General features: G+C 43.6%; 2 protein-coding genes across 2 annotated transcripts in view; one reads left to right on the top strand and one right to left on the bottom strand.

Annotated features, from left to right (window-relative positions):
* Positions 1-12,389, bottom strand: part of LOC119460551 (tRNA-uridine aminocarboxypropyltransferase 1) — a 35,900-nt gene extending 23,511 nt beyond the window's left edge. Inside the window, exons 1-5 of the mRNA XM_037721484.2 lie at positions 12,034-12,389; positions 11,393-11,530; positions 9,627-9,772; positions 1,728-1,774; positions 246-451 (exon numbers count right to left, since the gene is read on the bottom strand). Coding sequence (XP_037577412.1) covers positions 246-451; positions 1,728-1,774; positions 9,627-9,772; positions 11,393-11,530; positions 12,034-12,249 — 753 coding nt within the window. The 5' untranslated portion in view covers positions 12,250-12,389. The remainder of the gene's footprint in view (positions 1-245; positions 452-1,727; positions 1,775-9,626; positions 9,773-11,392; positions 11,531-12,033) is intronic.
* Positions 12,390-13,042: 653 nt separating this feature from the next.
* The window catches only part of LOC119460549 (T-complex protein 1 subunit alpha-like), a 49,887-nt gene continuing 44,377 nt past the window's right edge, over positions 13,043-18,552 (top strand). The window contains exons 1-3 of the mRNA XM_037721482.2: positions 13,043-13,205; positions 16,248-16,333; positions 16,527-16,655. Coding sequence (XP_037577410.1) covers positions 13,136-13,205; positions 16,248-16,333; positions 16,527-16,655 — 285 coding nt within the window. The 5' untranslated portion in view covers positions 13,043-13,135. The remainder of the gene's footprint in view (positions 13,206-16,247; positions 16,334-16,526; positions 16,656-18,552) is intronic.

Raw genomic sequence — 18,552 nt, 5'->3', positions numbered from 1 at the left:
AAGGCCACTTCAGTATTTGCTTTGAACGTTCTGTCCCTACCAGCCTTTAGCTGCTTCGCCAGCACGGACCTGAGCGAATGTGATACTGCTAAGGCCACTGTCTACACGGCAGGGCAGGGAAGCTGCCAACTCTTCTGGACTGAGAGCAACGCACGCTCGCCAGTGCAAATGGCTCCTTCGGGAGTGCATTCGATCTTCCAGAACGGGCACGCAGCCAGCAGCTGAGACTCGCAGTGTATACCTACCTGGCTGTAGCGCGACCGTATCTTGGCATAGAAGAACTTGAAGAAGAACAGCAGGTCGTCAACGTGTCCGGCGCAACCCTGCAATGCCAACAACCGAGTGATGGCCAGGTGGACGGCTTCGGCCGTGGCCAGCCAGCTGGACGGCTTGCCCCGCTGAGGGCGCCAGAACGCCGAACGGCCGCCCTCCAGCACTGCGCACGGGAGGCCTGCACACGCCAGCCATGCACGGCATTGGAGCAAACGGCCGCCACGCGTCTAAAATCTATACATGCGTGCACACATTTTATAGGTTCTTCATACTTGGTGTAATGCATCCACCCAAGTTCGGATGTTAGAGTATTTTTCGTCAGGGTTGACGTTAGTAAAATCAAAGTTTACAGAACTGAACAATTGGTAAGTGCGGCGCTTGGCGATCCTATCATGTTTACTATCTTTGAATAGTAAAAATTAAACAAGATCGCTACTATACACGTGTTCTGCGACACTAACAAAAACAACCATGACATACAACCCCGCGCGGCTGATGTCATAGAAGGCAAAGAGCGCCGGTTCCGCTTTATAAAAATTCCGCATTTAGGGTGTACTACATATGGAGCACTCAAAGCGGCTGTAATTGTAAGCGATATAGTGTGGCCAACTAGTTGTCTGCCAGTGGCATTAATGCTCAATAGGCACGACCGTACATCCCGCATGTGTGCACGACGCATGCTCCTCGAGAGACTCCCCGACCTCAGCTGTGTTTCCCCACGGGTCACTGTGCGACCACCGCCGTCGCTGTTCACTCGTTCTGTGACAAACTATCGTGCTTTAGGAAGACGCTTGAGGTAAACATGTGATCTCGAGTCATCGGCATGCACACGTACAGCGAATGCGCTCCCGCGACAGAAAGCTCCGGCCGGCAGATATGCCATCAGTGCATGCAGCCGCGGGCGGTGGCAACAGGTGTATCTCAGGTTACACAGCTTTCGGTGCACTTCATCCTGTGCTTGAGCTCCGTATAGTCACTGTGTTGCGCTACACGGGCCACATCTATGGAGTTTTTCACAGCACTCGGAGCTTTTTCATGCGCCTCGGCTTTTCAGTTTGTGGTGAGCACTGACAAAATATCACTCGACTCATGGCAATTCGGCTTGGTACAAAGCATCTACAAGCTTGTAGATGCAAAAGCTAAATACACATTTTTTTTTAACCGCTAGCACATATTGCCTTTTTTCTCCCGCTGCTCGAAAGGAACCGAACTGTATCCAACGCACGGACTACTCGCAACAAAGGCACACTAGTTATAGCTGATCGGCAAAACGCGATGCCTCGGTGTTCCAGCCCAACTGCACATTGCAGATACGGATGCCACATGGCGCATGTACTGCTCCAGCTTGTGCTCGTAATGCCTCCTCAAAGGAGACACTCATCACAACGCGAAATCCACATTCGCCTCAGCATGCACTGTATGTCTGTGGCTGCATTAAACGTATAGGGGATTACCTTTAATCTTGGCGTCAAGGTAGATCCTCTTGGTCTGCTTCCACGTACTTCAGCGGAGATGACGACCGTGCGAGCACAAGGAAGCGGCGTGCAAGAAAAGCAAAGCCACTCTGGGACGGACTCTCCGTGGATCATGCTACAGTCGACTCCCGTTAATTCGACCCTTGCAGGACCGCAAGATTTAGACGAATTATCCGAAAGGTTCAATCAACAAACGGCGGCAAAAAGAACGAGCAAAGTAACCAGTTGGGCTTGTTGGTTGTAGATCGTAGAAGGCTACAGTTCGGAATCGACGAAGACAGGAGAATCACACAAAAAAACACAGAGACAGCACTGAATTTCAACAATAATGTAATAATCATGTGGTAAAGTCTACATCGGGCAAACCGGTCGATGCATTAACGATCGGCTATGGTGGCTAGAAGGGGCAGTGCGACGGGCGGGAGCGAAGAGCTGCACAAGATTGCAATGCAACATGGCGGCCGGCTCAGGTGGCGCTGCGCACGTTGGGAGCGCGTTTAGCAGCGTGGCTATAATTCCGCATTTTCTGCGACGCATGCAGATGTTGCGTGTTAATGTTCGCATATATGGTGCACCTCAGTGGTTTTATTTATTTGCCAAGTTATCCGGGCCATGATATGATGCACTAAATTCAGCGCAACGATAATCTAGGTCGGCTAATATTTGTCATGTCAACAACAGTTTTCCAATTCAGCATAAAATTTTAATTCATGCTGCGCATCGCATTATTTTTCTTTGGTCATACACCACATTTGATTTTTAAAAACACGCTGCTGTTCCCACTGAAACTTATTCCAATTGCGGGGCCGGAACTCAAAAAAGTTCCGAAGAGTGGTCTACATTTATACATTACAAACTGAATCGTGTGCTTCACAAGGGTGCAGCAAGATAACGATGTGCCTTTACTCTGGCGGTACTGCATGCTACTGCGAAGCATAAATAACCAGCAACCGCTTGTCGCCATTAGTAGTAGTAGTAATAATAATAATAATAATAATAATCATAATAATAAAGCTGGACGCATCCAGTTGGTTTTGCTGAAACATTCTGTCACCATTATCATACCTCGGTTCACCACCCGGCAGAAAATGACATTCGAGATGTGGTTAGCAGTTCATTACTCAATAGAAATTAAGTTCCAGCACGGCTTTTAGTGTCAATATATGTTTACATTGCAAGGCTAGTCATAAAGAACACAGTACAAAAAAAATGCGCTATGACTTTATTTGGCGTAAGTCATGGACAGCATGGACTAGACCGTTTAATCATTTGCAATTGTATCGGTAATTGCACTTTTTCCAGCGTGTAAATTGCACTCGTCTCGACCTACAGGCACCTTCTCAGCTTAAGGAGCTTCTGTTTTTCCCTCTGTACAGCTCAATCTTTGCTGAGTAATTTGGTGCAAAAATGCAAGCGTGTCAGCACATAAAAACTGAAATATTTGTGCTGTTAGTTCTTTGCAATGGTTTTGACATCCAACTTGATGAAGCTTTACAGTATTGAGGAACATAAAATCATGCAAGCTGAAAGCCTGCCGCTTCTCAGTAGAAAAAAAAAAGTTAACGCTTCTTCTAATGTCATTACAAGCATGCCAAGTTATCCCCAGTGCACAACAAACCTCTACAGTCGAAACGTTTATAAGCTGATTATGTTCATTGTCCACTACGCCTTGCTGTTTTGTGGCTAGTGTTGATGCACACATGCCACAAGAACTTTTTATTTTAAACTTTCTAGCTACATAGCCAGCCACGTAAAAAACCAGACGGCTATGCCTTTTTTTTACTGCATAGCTGAAGGCATGCATGTTACCATACACAGCACACTCTCACTTATGCAGTATCTCACATCTTCGGTGTGGTTCAAGTACCTGTTGACGTCAAGACTAAGTCAGTACAAGCTCGAAAACTTTTTCGGCATAATAAGGCAATATTCAGGTACTAATGACCATGCAAGCCCAGAGCAATTTCTTATAACAGTAAATTTTCTAAGTTTTTACAACCTCGCGTGATCCCCAAAATCTGGAAACTGCCCGGCACAGGTTGTCAATGCTCTGCTCCACACTTCGTCAGCAGGCACAAACAACAGTGTTGTATTTGGCATACAAGACATTGTTGGGCATACACTAGAGGTCGGAAACACTGATGGTGCTGCCTCTGCCATTCAATCTGCTTTAAGCAAGGACCACAGCACTGGCAGCAGTACTTTTGCTTACGAACTCACCTCTGCATTTTTTTTAAGCTTGTTCCTATTCGTTTAAAAATACAAGAAATGCCTCAAGTTCTGCAGGATCTTCCGATGATGGTCTAAGTCTACGTTTTGGGTACCTTGACTTCATTATAACTATAAGCAGGCTCAGGCGTCTCACAAGATGTTCTGTCGCAGACACTGAATTTGAGCACTGATGTACATCTGATCTAAACAGAAACATGCCTTTGCGCACTTCTTCACTGAAAAGTGTGAAAGCTAAATTTACTTTCATTTACACAGCAACCAAGCGCGTTCACTAAACGCGCACGCCGACATATCACGTCAGTAGGATTGCACGTGTAGCAGCCGGAGCACAAGGTCAACGCTCTGATGGCCGCTGCGTTGGAGATTCTTCGCGCTCCTGACAACAACAGTGCCCCTTGAGGCACTGAAAATTTGCACCACTGTTTCGTGCGTTCCTCTCCCAAGGCGCGCATAACGTGCCCGTCACACTGCCCCTTCTAGCCACCATAGATCGGCTAAGAGAACACCACAACAATGTTTACAACACAATTCAAGGTCATCTGGTTGTGCACTGTCGCGACTGTGGGTGCAGACCTGTCTTCAAAAAATGTAAAATTCTATCTAGAAGCAAATACAGCCTTACTAGAGAAATTACTGAGGCTGCCGCAATTGCATGTGCAGGAAATAAGTGCATCGGCTGTCCGTTGATAGCCTTGTGTAAAAAACGAGCTCACCTTCCTAGATTCAAATGCCAGGGTGCGATAGCGTTATGAGCAGGTTCTGTGTGCATGTGTGATCTTCTAGTTGTTTTTTTTTTCCTTTTGTCAAGTGTTCAGTATAAAACTAGCTTTGCACTGTCAAAATTAACATTATTGTTGAAAGTCAGCGCTGTGTCTGTTATTTTGTGTGCCTCTCCTGTCTTCGTCAGTTCTGCGCTGTAGCCTTCTACAAGAAAAAAAAAACAATTTCACGTCATTTGTATTGCTCAAAGTAGTCCGTCGCAGTGGCGCACCGACAGAGGGGGGAGGGAGGGGGTTGTAACCTCTCGCCCCTGAGGCCGAATTAACCTCCCCTTTTGTTTAACCCCCTTTCTTTCCTTGCGCCTTTGAGTTCTGCAACTAAGATGTAAGACGCGCAATCGTCTGCACACTCGCAAACTTGTGCAAAAAGCGTATTTTTTGACAATTTCCCGTGAAGAAATTGAAATTAGTGCTGTTTAGATGGTAATGGCAAACTAAAGCAAACTGTCAACCCCCCCCCTGGCAGAGATCCTGGGTGCCGCTATTGGTCTGTCGTGTATTTCTGCTTCTTGCTTTCGAAGAGCGACTTGACCGTCATGCGGCGATGAGCTCCGACATGCTTAAACACTGACTGATCAGTATTGGAGTGAAAGGAAAATCGATGTTTTCAAAATTAAAGTAAAGTAACAGTAAAGTAAAGCAACTTCACACCTATAGGGAAGGAGCAACACCGTCTGCTCAATTTCTTGTCTCTTCAAGTTTTAGTAACTAGTGCGGGCGCGAGGCGACGCTGGTGGGGGTCGAATTAACCAAAGTGGCATGCTTTCGCCTTCGCACTAAACGAGTATTTCATTTATAGCAATGCATGAATTCTCGCCTGGACTTTACCAGGCGAGAAACCAGTGTGTTCGAATACGTAAGGGAGAAAAAAAGAGAAGTAATAACAACGCATAGTGCAATATAATGTTGGAGGAAATTTAGAAGCTGGGCCGGGAACCTCATTTCCGATCAGATATCATTCTGCCGTTTTTATTTTCAGCGCACAGTTGAATGTTCAAATTGCGACTCTACAGAGGATGTCGACACAGCATGCCAACAATTACCTGTAGATTGTTGCATAGAATCGAAACCGCGTTTAGGCAGAACGCGCCCGCTCGCTATAGAGAAGCCATTGAAAGTTTGTGCTCGAATGGGGCTCCTTACGTTATATGACTCCAGATGCAAGGGGATTGCCACGAAATCCAGTCCGAGTTCCCAATGTTCGTGCCGGAATGTCTTTTCGAGCGCGAAAAAGACATTGTAGACAAAATCCAAAATGATTCCCAGCACCAGTGGTTGTTTTGGTCGGCAGTGCATGCCAGCACGAAAAAATTTCGGAGGGGGGGGGGGGGGGCTGAGGCCCCCATCAGCCCCCCCCCACCTGGCTACGCCCCTGGCTGACGATGATGATGATGATAAAAGAGCATAATTATAATGCCACAAAAGTTATTTCAGGCCGTTTAGGCATGCATTGCTGGGAGTTCGGCTGCGTCCAGGTCCTTGATAAAAATGCTATTTTGTATCGGGCCCAAAGCAGAATGACGAGAGAAATTCTTGAGGCTTATGAAATTAAAAAAAAAAAAATGAAAGAAAAGTGTGTGAGCATGCCTTCAGTGGTGTGATCAGAAAAAGATATGCGGTTTCTCGAGTTATCGAGATAGCCGTGCATAAGTGCAAGCGGATTGCGATTAAGCTGTTTGGCACGTGTCGGTTCCTTGGTGTGCGCCTCTCAATGTTGACATTCTTGCGCATGTAGTTGACAGTTCCGTCATGGGCAGAGCCACCAACTTGATTGGGGTGCCTTCGGCTACCCCAATCTTTTTCCTTTCAATAAAGTTGAAAGTAGAGCTGTGTGGGTGTGAAAACTCTTCTCGGTCCTCATCCTGCCGTGCAGCACTCTGCTATCATGAATCCCAACCAAGAGCCGCCAACATGTTTTAGTTAAAATACCAGTTAGTATTTTACACAATAAGCTAGCGGCTACAGAGTCGCGACACGTGTTTTCGCCACTCTTGAAACTTGCATCGCCGCAAGACTAACTGGCGAAGTGGTTCAGTCCAGGCGTGGGCCACACCATTCTATTTGCGTTGCAGAGGAGTGACTTGAGGAATGCAGACCGCAAGTAGAGTCACAGGCTGTGGTCCATGGACAGCGACCAATATTTACAGCGATGGGCAATAAGCATAAATAAAACTCCAAAAACGTCTCATGTTTCTGATTGCTAGAACCCGTGGCATGCAAAAATAAAAATCCGGTGCGCAGTATATTTGGGCGCACATTGTTTTCTATGAACCCATAAAAAGCAAGTGCGTGTTAGAACCTGGAAAATATTGTCAAATGAAGCAGCGGTGTATTAGGGAAATATTTCTGCTTCTTTAATTCGACCTGCCAAATAATTCGATCAATTCTGTCAATCACCTCAAGGTCGAAATAAGAAAAATTGACTGTATATCGTTTTTTTTTTATATCATACAGAATTTTTTAAAATTACCTGTGGCAAATAGCATAATTCTAGTCACTGAGCTGAATTACTAAAAGAAGCAGTCATTACTTGAACGAGAAATCATTGACATATGCAAAATCAACAAATTGAAAAATCACTAATCGATGTTTAATTAATTACTTTACGGCACATATTTCAATTAACAAATTTTAGCCAGTGAGTTTGCAAGGCATATGCACCTTGAACGAGTTCTTAGGGTGGCACAGGTTTCAAGATATACGCCATAAAAGTTGCAGTAAAAATCTACTGTCATTCCACTTACCTTTCTAACAAAATGCCGTTGTATGCATTGAAGCATAAAAGCAACTGGAATGCCCGTATATTTCAACATGGACATGGAGAATGAATATCTCAAAACTTGTGTCATCCTGAAAATTTGTTCCAAGTAGATATGCCTTGCAAATTCCCCAGGTACGATTAATGCATTGCAGCATGTGCCATAATGCAATTTAATAAAAAATATAATTAGTGAATTTTTGTTAAATAATTAATTATACAATTTGATTTCTCATGCGAGTAATGTAGGCCGCTTTGAGTCATCCAGCTCAAGGAGTACAATTACACTAACTGCCACAGGGGATGTTTTTTTGTTTTTTTTTTTAAATTCTGCACGGTCTTAAAAAGAAACACCCTGTATAATGAACACTGATATAACAAATAATCAGAGACAATGAAGTAAACGTAACATCAATCCAACAGCTAAAATGAGAGGCCTGACTTCGTAATGGTTTCAACAAAGCAAACTTTTGTTTCTGTTTGGCTGAAATATGCAAGTTAGGAGAAAAAGTCCAAACATTTGCAAAAAACATAAATGCACTCTTTACACATTTATGTCCTCTTATGCACAAAATGGAATGTACAGTGGAATCACAATAAACAGAAATCGCTTAAACGGAACTGCCACTTAAACGGAACATCATCCTCATGGTTGGTTGGTTGGTTTTGTATTCATGCAATGCTCAAGTTTTGCCTCTCAGTAAATGAAACTCCTGATAAGCAGAACCAATTTCACTGGTCCCCTGAAGTTCCGCTTAAAGAGAGTCCACTGTAATTGGGTGTTTTAATTAAACAATGTGGAAACGTACAGCAATCAGAGCTCATTTTGAGCAACGGCATGAGCATTTACGTAGTCTCAATATAACAGTTGTGGCTACATACTACATTGTGGCTGGAACTGCTAGAGCTGAAGTTAGCATGAACCTTTACAATGAACGTAGTGAAGAAACTTGAGCTCCAATGGCGACCATCTTGTGTTGACATGCACAAGCTCATCTACATGTAGTAATAGAGTAGACTTCCGCTATTTCGAATTCAGTTAATTCAACTTTTCGGTTAATTCAAGAAAAACCAAAGATCCCGGCCGGCGTTCATGCATTTCTATGGGCCCGAACTTTCATTATTTTGACCCTACAATTGGCCTTCGCCGGATAATTTGAACTTGACCAGTCACAACGCATGCACCTGATCCCTATAGAGGCCCCGATAGCGGCTTCTTTAGTGGCAGCGTCTGTCTCAGAGGGGCTTAGGGGAGAGTGAATGCATTGAACACAGGTCATCTCTCGAAAATGCCTATTTCGAGCCCCCCCTAGGAAAATTTCTAAGCAATAACCGTAACTCACAATGTCTGATTGCGGTTTTCACCAGATTCTAATGCACGCCTTCATGTCTTTAAAAGAAAATTGGGCCGAATATAGCCAGCGCGGTGCAATTGTACCCGAAACCAAAACCACCTTCGCAACAGTCGTATATTTACCACATAACCTCGATGTATTGCGGCAGAGCTGACTTTAAAAAAATGTGTTGCAAAGCTGACTTTAGGAAACCTGCCGCCCTTGTCCAACAATATATCTTGCTAAAAAATGAGGTGCGTGTTAGATTTCTACTTTGGACACAGAAAGTAGGCGCGCGTGTGGTTTTGGGGGGCGTATTAGCCTGCCAAATGAATCATTGCCAAATTACTGCCAAATGAATCAGCAGTATGTTTTGGCATTTTTCCTGCATTTTGTTTAATTCAACCCCCGCCAGATAATTCGATCACTTTCGGCTGTCCCGTCAGAGTCGTTTTAACAGAAGTCGACTGCATTATGGATAGGGCCACATATTTTGCTCAGAAAAACATCAGCAATGCCGCACCTCTGTGACATAAAATCTCTACAACCAAAAAGCCTCCTGAGATTAACAGGAACAAAAGAAAACCATCATTACAAAAACAGCCCACACTAAAAATTTCCGTCATCCTCAGTAAGCATCTATCATATACAAAAATAAGGAGCTATGTACTAGTAAGGAGTGCTATGTAGTTAACATACTTGTTAATACCACTGTATGCTTGAAAAGAAAAAAAACTTTGATGCCAGAATAAAAATGCACAGCAGGGACAAATACCTGTCGATAAATATTAACGTCTTCCAAGGAATGTTGAAATGCTCCTTTGCACAAATGACACATGGGCCAGCTGTCTGGCCATTCTGCCTGCTCTCCCACAGCTTCTCGAAGGGCTGGGCATTCTCTCCAGGAAAAAGCAGCAACACCTATTTCACAAACAAGAATGCACAGTGCACAGGCTGCTCCAGGTCGTGGAGTTGTTTTGAAAGCTTGTAATCACTTGCAACATACCTTAATCATCACAGAGCATTAGACAAAATTCGTACTTTTCTGATAAGACAGCTCAGGTTTGCCCCCAATGCTTAAAAAACACCTCCAGTTTGATGCTGTTAACTCTGGTACCACAGAATCAAATATTAAACTAATAAACATTGAGGTATAGCTACAACCTATAGTAACTATCTATAAACCAACTATAAAAGCTGACTTTAAGCTATAAATAAAATAATAAAACTAACAGCATAGTCGTAAAACAGAGAGACATTTGACCTATGTACACTATGTACACTATGTACACAGAATTCACTATTCCTCAACCAGTGATGCAACTTCACTGTAGTTTTGAATAAGCAGTGTGTCTCAAAGGCATAAAACACGGGCCTCAAGTAGTTGTAATTAACAAAATACTGGGCTCCTTGCTCCTCGCTCTCATGGTCTCAAGTAAGGCCAAGCTTGACTCAAGTCCGTAGGTTCAAACAGCCCATGAGCACGATGCTCCTTACAAGGCTGTTGCACAATCACTACTCATCATGATTGACAGGCAGTTTCCTTTTATGTCTACATGAGGTTAATGCCGGTTTTGCTCACCAAGAGAAATATGAAATGTGACACATTTATTTTGTTTCACAATAAAGAATTAAAACATCACAAAGAACAGAGGCAGGGCAAAAAACTTTTTTTTTTTTTTTTTGCAGATTCAATGCCACCCTGCACCAGTTGGTCTCGTGAGAACCACACGAGAGCATACATATAAAGCAAATCTAGAAGTTAGGTTGCATCAATTTACACGCAATAATGCCATTACCCCTTCCATGGAAGAAAAACAAGTGCACTCATTCGATTTCATAATGAGAAACAGCATAATGATGGTCCAATAGTTTGTAATTTACTTCAAAAGAACACATTATCGCAATTGGTGCATCAACACATCGGTGAACCATCAGAAATTCATTCATATAGTCAGGTAAACTTGTAAAAAACATTCATGCCTGTATAAATCACACTTAGCCACTCAGTTACTAAAATGGTTAAACAATATCAGCAGATGAAGTGTGCTTATCAGTGTTTCCTGCAATGTCTCCTCCAAATAAATATTACTGGAATTAAGAATATTGTTATAGCACGGCATATTGCATGATAGCGACTGCCTGCTGAAGACAGTGTGGCATGAAAGTAGACACTATGGAATGTGCTGCCGTACATTATACATAAACAAAACATTTGTTGACGACATAACATTGTTATGTTGTCAACATAATACATGTTAGAGTACATGTTATACATGCATAGTAGCTTCGAAGAACATAGTTCAGTGATTTGTAGAATACAAAACTTGATGAAATATCAGCGCGTGTGTACAATGGCACATTTGTGATTAATCAAGTGAATCATTATTAAGAAACAACCAGATTTAGCCAATTTTGTTTTTATCATTTTGCCGCAGAGAAGCCATAAGAAACAATTGGCAAAGGGCATGTGTTAAAAATTAGAATGTTTGCCTGTTACGGAAGCACTGAGTTTATAATGATAAACAGTGTAATGCTCACATCACTTGGGTCGAAAGCTGGGATATTGGGAAATGTGTACATCTTCACGTGGTCCGGAGCAAGGACAGCTAAGTGAGCTGCAGTACTTTTGCCATCAACCTCGCCAGCATGCTTCAGAATAGCAATCTGTATGGGCAACTGGAAAACACATTCATTCCGGTTAGCACACCTCAACTCGTTGGAGCAAGTAAAACATGAACTAAGGAGCTGACCTTAGTTCCCTCATTCATACTCGAATGATACAGAAAACAGAAAGATGCATGTAATACGGCACCAACAGACATCACTTCTGTGACGTTTTAAAAAATATGTGCATTACACAATTTACAAAACATTGTTGTGACAGATGCAAAGGGAATGAAGCGTTCACATTTGGCTTTAATGCCCAATATGAAGGATAAAGCACTGCATTTGTTGGTGAGTACTAACGCCTAGCCAGTAGTAGCCCATTCTCAAAACACGTCGCTCTCACATCTAGCTTCATGTAATGCTCTGTACTATTCACCGTTGCACCATGTTGGTGAACTTAAATACTTTGTAGCTACCAAACATAACACCTTCATCGAAGTTTCTCACTTTACCTGTTTTTACATTGGCATGCATGATACACCAAATACACCAAGCTTTTTTCTCTCTTTTACCTTTAAGTATGGAATTCTGTCGCGAATGCTGTCGACTGCAGTAAGGCACGTGTAGCAAAAGTACATGCGCGACTTGTGACATTTCGGACAAACGCCGCGCTCGTTTATTTCTTCCAAAAACTCCGACGACGCTATACGAAGATGGGAGAACGGGTTTTCATGCCCGAGTTCAAATAGGCAGCTTCGCGTAATGAGCGGTCGCCACTCGTGAGTCATGCCCCTACAACGAAAAAAGCCTCGATTAATCACAAGTTGTAGAATAACAGAACATGTCGTAACTTCATAACGTTACGTGAGGACTAGAGTGCTAGAGTGTATGAGCATGCATTGAACGCGCCAAGCACCTTCCATTACATCACACCTGATGATGATGATGATGATTTATTGGCATCCCCTTTGAAACGGGGCGGCGACAAATAGTCACCTAGCCTGCTTGATTTAATCAGGTATACTATACATGTTCTTTATCTTGCATTTTTGTATACCTATCATTATTTTTCTTTTTCAAAAATTTACCTTGTACCGCTGCCTATGATTTTAAGAGATCAGGTCGCATCCATCTTTTCCCTACTTTTTTTCCACCAGTACTCTAATCGTCTCTTGCTGATCTCTACGGCTGATCTGTTTATGTTCCCTTCCACTTTAAACCCAAGCGCTTCTGGGAGTTGCACGTTACCTACGGTTCTCGCTGGGTGGATCCCGTCACATTCCATTAGGATGTGCTGAGTGGTCTCTGGACCGCACCGCGCCACGCGCGCCACATAGGATTTACTCGCGTCTACTACAGGCTACTACAGCGACTACGCCTACGCTACGATGAGCTATCAGTCTCCTTCATTGGTCTTAATCCGTGGTCCTCATACATCATCAGATTTAATGCAAAAAAAACAATTGTTTATAAAAAAACATTAAAATAAATACTTGTAACAGTTTTTGTTGAAATTATTTTACAACCAACTACCATTGCCCTCTAGCATCACTAATTTTGTGTGGAACACTCGAAAAAAGACCAGGCCTTACATCGAGTGCACTGGCGTGAGCCGTCTTTGTAGTGTGGTTTACCGGTAGTTAGGATTATTCCTAACAGCAACAATAGTCAATAATGTCTGTTGGCACAGGACTTTCAGTATCAGGGAAACGATCCTCTGGCGCCTCGGTGCGAACTCAGAATGGTATGTTCCTCGTATTCGTGTGCCGGTCGTCAAACTCGTGCTTGTATACTAGCCATCACGTGTGCGGTCGAACAATTGTGTATAGAAAAAACGCTAATTTTGTGTATAGTAGGTGTTGCAGCTGTTCAAAAATTACTCCATTCTGTGCCGATCGACGTGCGTTGCCTTTTGTTTGCCTCGCTAAACGTGTTGAAACATTCCTTCCACTGTGTCATATTTGCGAACTTCCATATATGGCAGCACCACTGCCCAACCCGCACCCACGCGTTATGTAATTAGGGGTTTTCGCATACCAGCGCAAAATCTGTAACGTTCTTTTGCGATGCATATATTTGGGCGATGTAGATATCTTCGATCCTTTACTAGTCTGCGATTAAGGAGTTGCAGAACAGGTGGAACGCCACGCCTTTCTGTCGACAAGTTTTGGGAATGTTGTGGGAGGAGCGGCAGGGCTCACAAGTCTCGTACACCTCAAGCACGTCTTAAGACCTTGCCATGTACACTAGTAGTGCATGTATATGAAAAATCCTGCGTGCGGACGTCCATTCTTCTGCCTAAAGCGCTCGAGCGATGAACACAACAGCTACTAGGTTCAACTTACCGGCCCGAACAGTGTGTAGCCTGCACGTTCACGCAGATTTAGCTTTTCGCCAGCGTTTTCTCAGACCAGACGGTAACGCATAGGCATCGATTTCATTTAGATGGAGGCGAAATGCAAGAACACCAGTGTGCTTGCGTTGTAGTGCACGTTAATGAACCCCAGGTGGTCAAAACTAATCCGGAGCCCTCCACTACGGCGTGCCTCATAATCTGAACTGGTTTTGGCATGTAAAACCCCAAAAAGATTTCTTTGTTGCAGCACACCGACTTGGCGCTCAACAACCTCGGAAATCAGTTCAAGATATGACCTCAAAGCTGCACTGTTATCACTCTAAACCTTCTCTCCATGCTTCAAAACCTAATTCTTAAGGGATGCCTCCAACCTATGACACCGCGGAAATGAGCGAACGTAATTGGCTTCGTCTATGCAAACTTTCTACAGCGGTGTGTTTGCTTCTCCATTGGTTTGTCACCGACCATAGACAACTGTGGACGGCTCTCTCTAAACCGAAAACAGGAGTTGTATCAATGAAAAGTCACTGTTATCGTTAGAGGAGGCTTGGTAAGCCCGAAAGAGGCAAGAACTACAGACGAGTGGCAACGCCACCGTGAAGTTCTCGCATCAGCTCGCCATGACGTCATGGATTTTGACGGCATCTACTCGGGCCTAGTAAACTTGCTATAGATAAAGATGGACTATATTGTGTTCTAAAAGAGCCGAAAACAACTTTCGGGAACGTTTACTAAGCCACAATGGCCCATATGCGCGCATATATTTTTAAATCCGTGACGTCACTGACGCACCGGCGCTGTGGTAATCAGCGCAAAATTCAAGAAATAGAAGTTTGGCCTTTATTTTCTCTTTCAATGATCAACCCGTTACAGGCTAATTAATGAAAGTAGAGTATTTAAAGTATATGTTATCACTCTAAACCAATTCAGTGTTTCTCTTGGCAACCCTTTAACGAGGTCCTGAACCACCCCTCGGGCTTGGTGAAAAAAACACATTCTGCAGATAGCATATGCTGCTGAGAGTATCTCAGCCAAATTTCTCACTCGTGTGCGGCGCCTGGGGCTTGGAAGCAGAGCATGAAGTCACCTCTTTCTCAAAACACCCCGTTTTCAACAGAGGCCTTCTCACCCTTTCAGGGCTGCCAACAGCGGCTCCTTGACGCGCAGATTTTCGCAGAGCACTGCGATACACTGATAACTGACTTCAATAAAAAATGTTGTTTGGATCAGTGCACTTCTTCCTGCTGTTATTGTGCATATTTATTGACGCACTTTACTGAATAGGTTGTAGTGAGCGAAAATTGTCATTTCGAATTGCAGTAAGAATGACATACTTCTGGAAGAAGCCCATCGTCTGCTCACGCTCAGTTGCAGTAGAAACTAAACTTGGGCCACACTGCTTATTGATGTCATAGCCATTGGCTCTCGCTAATTTCTATAAATTTTGAACACTCAACTAGCCCCGAACCACTTAAAACTTAAGGTCAGACCACACATACACTTCCCAGCATGCACTCACTTTTGGCTAGATGCATTTACAGAAATTGCTTCGTATTAAGTTATTGACAGCGCTTCTATATGTGTCGTTTGAATGTGGCTACTATTTTTGGGTCAAGCTGGTGCACGATAGAGCCAGTCTGCACCATGTAGCATGACCAGACTGGAGCACATGAATGCGAATGTGCACTCCAGCCCTGTAGTTCACATAGCAAACGCACTACAGCTGCATGTAGCTACACCTGCTATGCTACGTAGATACTGCGGCCGTCGCGAGGGAGGCCGCAGTATGAGACAACTCACGATGAGGCAACCGCCTGCTCTGTGGTCTCTGTGGAAGACGTGACTCTAGGCGCATGGTGAGCCTGCCCGAGCGCAAAAATCCGACTGCAACGTCTGCTTCCCCAGTTACATACCTTCAAGGTGTGTTGCCATCATGGTCGAAACTCGTTACGAGCAAACATAAGACGACGTGTCCAAGAACTCTGCCGTAAATTCAGGGATAGCCTCCAAGTTTGGTGCGTTGTAGATGCCAAAATTTGAAAAAATGGTGCCTCCGTGAACGTCCAAAATCAAATTTGAACTGTGCGCACCGGCTGACGTTCAGAAGGTGTAGCGTTGTGGCCACTTCCTGCTCCACCGTAGCCTTCGTGGTGCAAGGCACATAAGGAGCGGGGGCACCATGAGGGGGATCATAGGCGATCTTTAATTGCCAATAACTCTGCATCTATTAAATGCATTGAAGTACTTTATGCTGCAAGGTATCTCTGAAATTGTATATTTTAACTTCAAATGCATTCTTCTACGTGGATAAAAAGTGTTTCGAGGCCCCTTTAACAACTAAATCGATATCTCTTAATATTAAATTCTGCAGTCAACAAATGTGCTGCGTCGATAGTCTTATGCATTACTTTTAATTTTCTTTTCTTACAGTGATGGCGGCTTGCTCCATTGCCAACATTGTGAAGAGCTCTTTGGGGCCTCTAGGCCTTGACAAGATGCTCGTCGATGACATAGGGGTGAGGCGTTTTCTAGTAGCAACTGCTGACATTTCTTGACACGAATGTGTTCGCTTAATATCCTGCTTGTATTGAAAATGTTAATGGGATGTGAGGTTTCTGTACTGGAACTGCTCTATAAATGAATTTAGCTTCAGCCTTAGGGCATGTGATGATGCAGCTCATCACATAATTCCAAGCTGTCGTCTTTCAGGACGTGACCATCACCAATGATGGAGCAACTATACTGAAGCTGCTGGAGGTTGAGCATCCTGCAGCCAAAGTTCTGGTTGAGCTTGCAGACTTGCAGGACCAAGAAGTTGGTGATGGGACCACATCTGTGGTATGGCTTTTATTTTACGTTTCCCTTTGGCACAACTTATTGTTTAAAACAGCACTATTGGCTGTGTATTCTCCTGTGCTTTTCTATGGTAGGCTCCCGATTTATGGGCACAAAGGAAAAAGAAATGGTCATAAAATGGGCAGGTATTATTAGTTACTGCACTAGGACAAAAGGAAAGGGACAGTAAAGAAAATTTTATATAATACGTGCTTCCTTTGCTTTCGAAAAGTAAGACCCAGGTGCCCAGTGCCATATTCTGCTGGTTCTATGCTTATTAAGTGCATGTTTCTTGAAAAATGCGAAAACCTGGTTGTAAGAACTGCGGGCTAAGTGCTAGGCATACTACTGTAGTACAGCTGCACAATGCCTTCAGCTGATGCCATTACATTTGCTCAGCTGCATTGAGGTGGATTAGGAGATGCCCACTCTTGAGCCACTTAGCACGTGGCTCTTCTCTTGCATGGAGCCTCACTGGAGTTGGGAAAGGAAGTCAGAGATAGTGTTCTTTCTGCCGGCCAAGGAAGGTCACAAACTATTTCATTCTGTGCTCGGTTTCATACATAACAGGAAATGCCACGAAGGCGTCATATTGATGATGACAAAACATTTATTTAGCAAGGATGGCACTTAGGCCTGCTTTTTGGTGAAATAAGAGGATAGAGGTATCCTATTTAGTCTATTCTAAGCTGCCCTCGATAGTAATGCACACAAGATTTTCACTGCTAGATACGAAAACACGAAAGCCTTGATTGTTCACTTGCAAAGGATTATCGTAGGGGAGAAAATAAAAAAAATTGCATCCGTGCCTCAGTGGACGAGGCATCACTTATCATCTCTGTTAGAGGCTTCCTGATTTTTAATTTTTGATTTCTCACGAACATGTACACCCATGTACTATTGACATAAAAAGTTTATGGACCAAGGGATCTGGAAAAAAGCTGAATATCTCCGTAGCCTCAAAACGCAGCCTGGTATTCCCAATTCCTGCCTCTACTGGTATACGCGAACAACATTGTGATGTACAATTTTATTGGTTACTTTTAAAGGCTGCTCGGATATTTAGTGTTTTCTGAGATCCCATGGTCTGTAAACTTTTTTGGCCGATAGTACATGATGTGAACGGGAAAAGCTGCGTTCTGTGGTGCGCCGTTTTACTCACCGACGGCAACAAAGGGCGGTGATGGCATATGCAGCGTCACCACTTCCTGGTTGGCTTGGTGGGAGAGCTGAATTGCCATAAAGGTATTCGGACCCTTCATTTGCAATTTTCTCGTAAACTAAGTCATTTACTTGCACGAAACAAGTGTTGCGAGGTTTCTGGAATGGTATTTAAACAGTCCATGTCGGGGACTTTAGTGTCCCTTTGAGAACCACAATTGTCCATTTTGTGAACCACAAGGAACCATGAGCCTAGGGACTCTGTCCATCAACCGCTACAGCAGGTTGACTTTCCTACACAACTGCAACACCTTGCTTGTACTGAAAGCACAAACTTCATCAGAAGGGTTCTTTTCGATAGTAAAACGAATGCCTTGAAAATTCACGCATCATATGTGCCCTTCCAGTATTGAAGCTTCTGCTTCAGTTTGCTTCTTGTCTCAGACACCGCCGCTAAAGCATCGGGGAAAGCCTTCTTGAATGACATACTACTAATATCAGAAACGTTTTGGGAAAGTGCATTGTACATTAAGAGGAGGCATGACTAAAGAGCTCATGGGACTAAATAAACATAGGGCTTTCCACAGGAAAATAAAGTTCCCTCATGTCATTTGTTGGGGAGACCTGTCGGGCATGTAAATTTAATTAAGTTTGACACGTTGATGCTGATTACAGCGTCCAAAGTGAGCAATTTTAGAGCACTAAATAAAAATGAAATTTGCGTTGTGGGGTGCGCCGT

Source organism: Dermacentor silvarum, chromosome 8, assembly GCF_013339745.2.
Source record: "Dermacentor silvarum isolate Dsil-2018 chromosome 8, BIME_Dsil_1.4, whole genome shotgun sequence".
NCBI lineage: Eukaryota > Metazoa > Arthropoda > Arachnida > Ixodida > Ixodidae > Dermacentor > Dermacentor silvarum.
The sequence above is the reverse complement of the archived record's forward strand: the minus strand, read 5'-3'. Positions and strand labels throughout refer to the sequence as shown.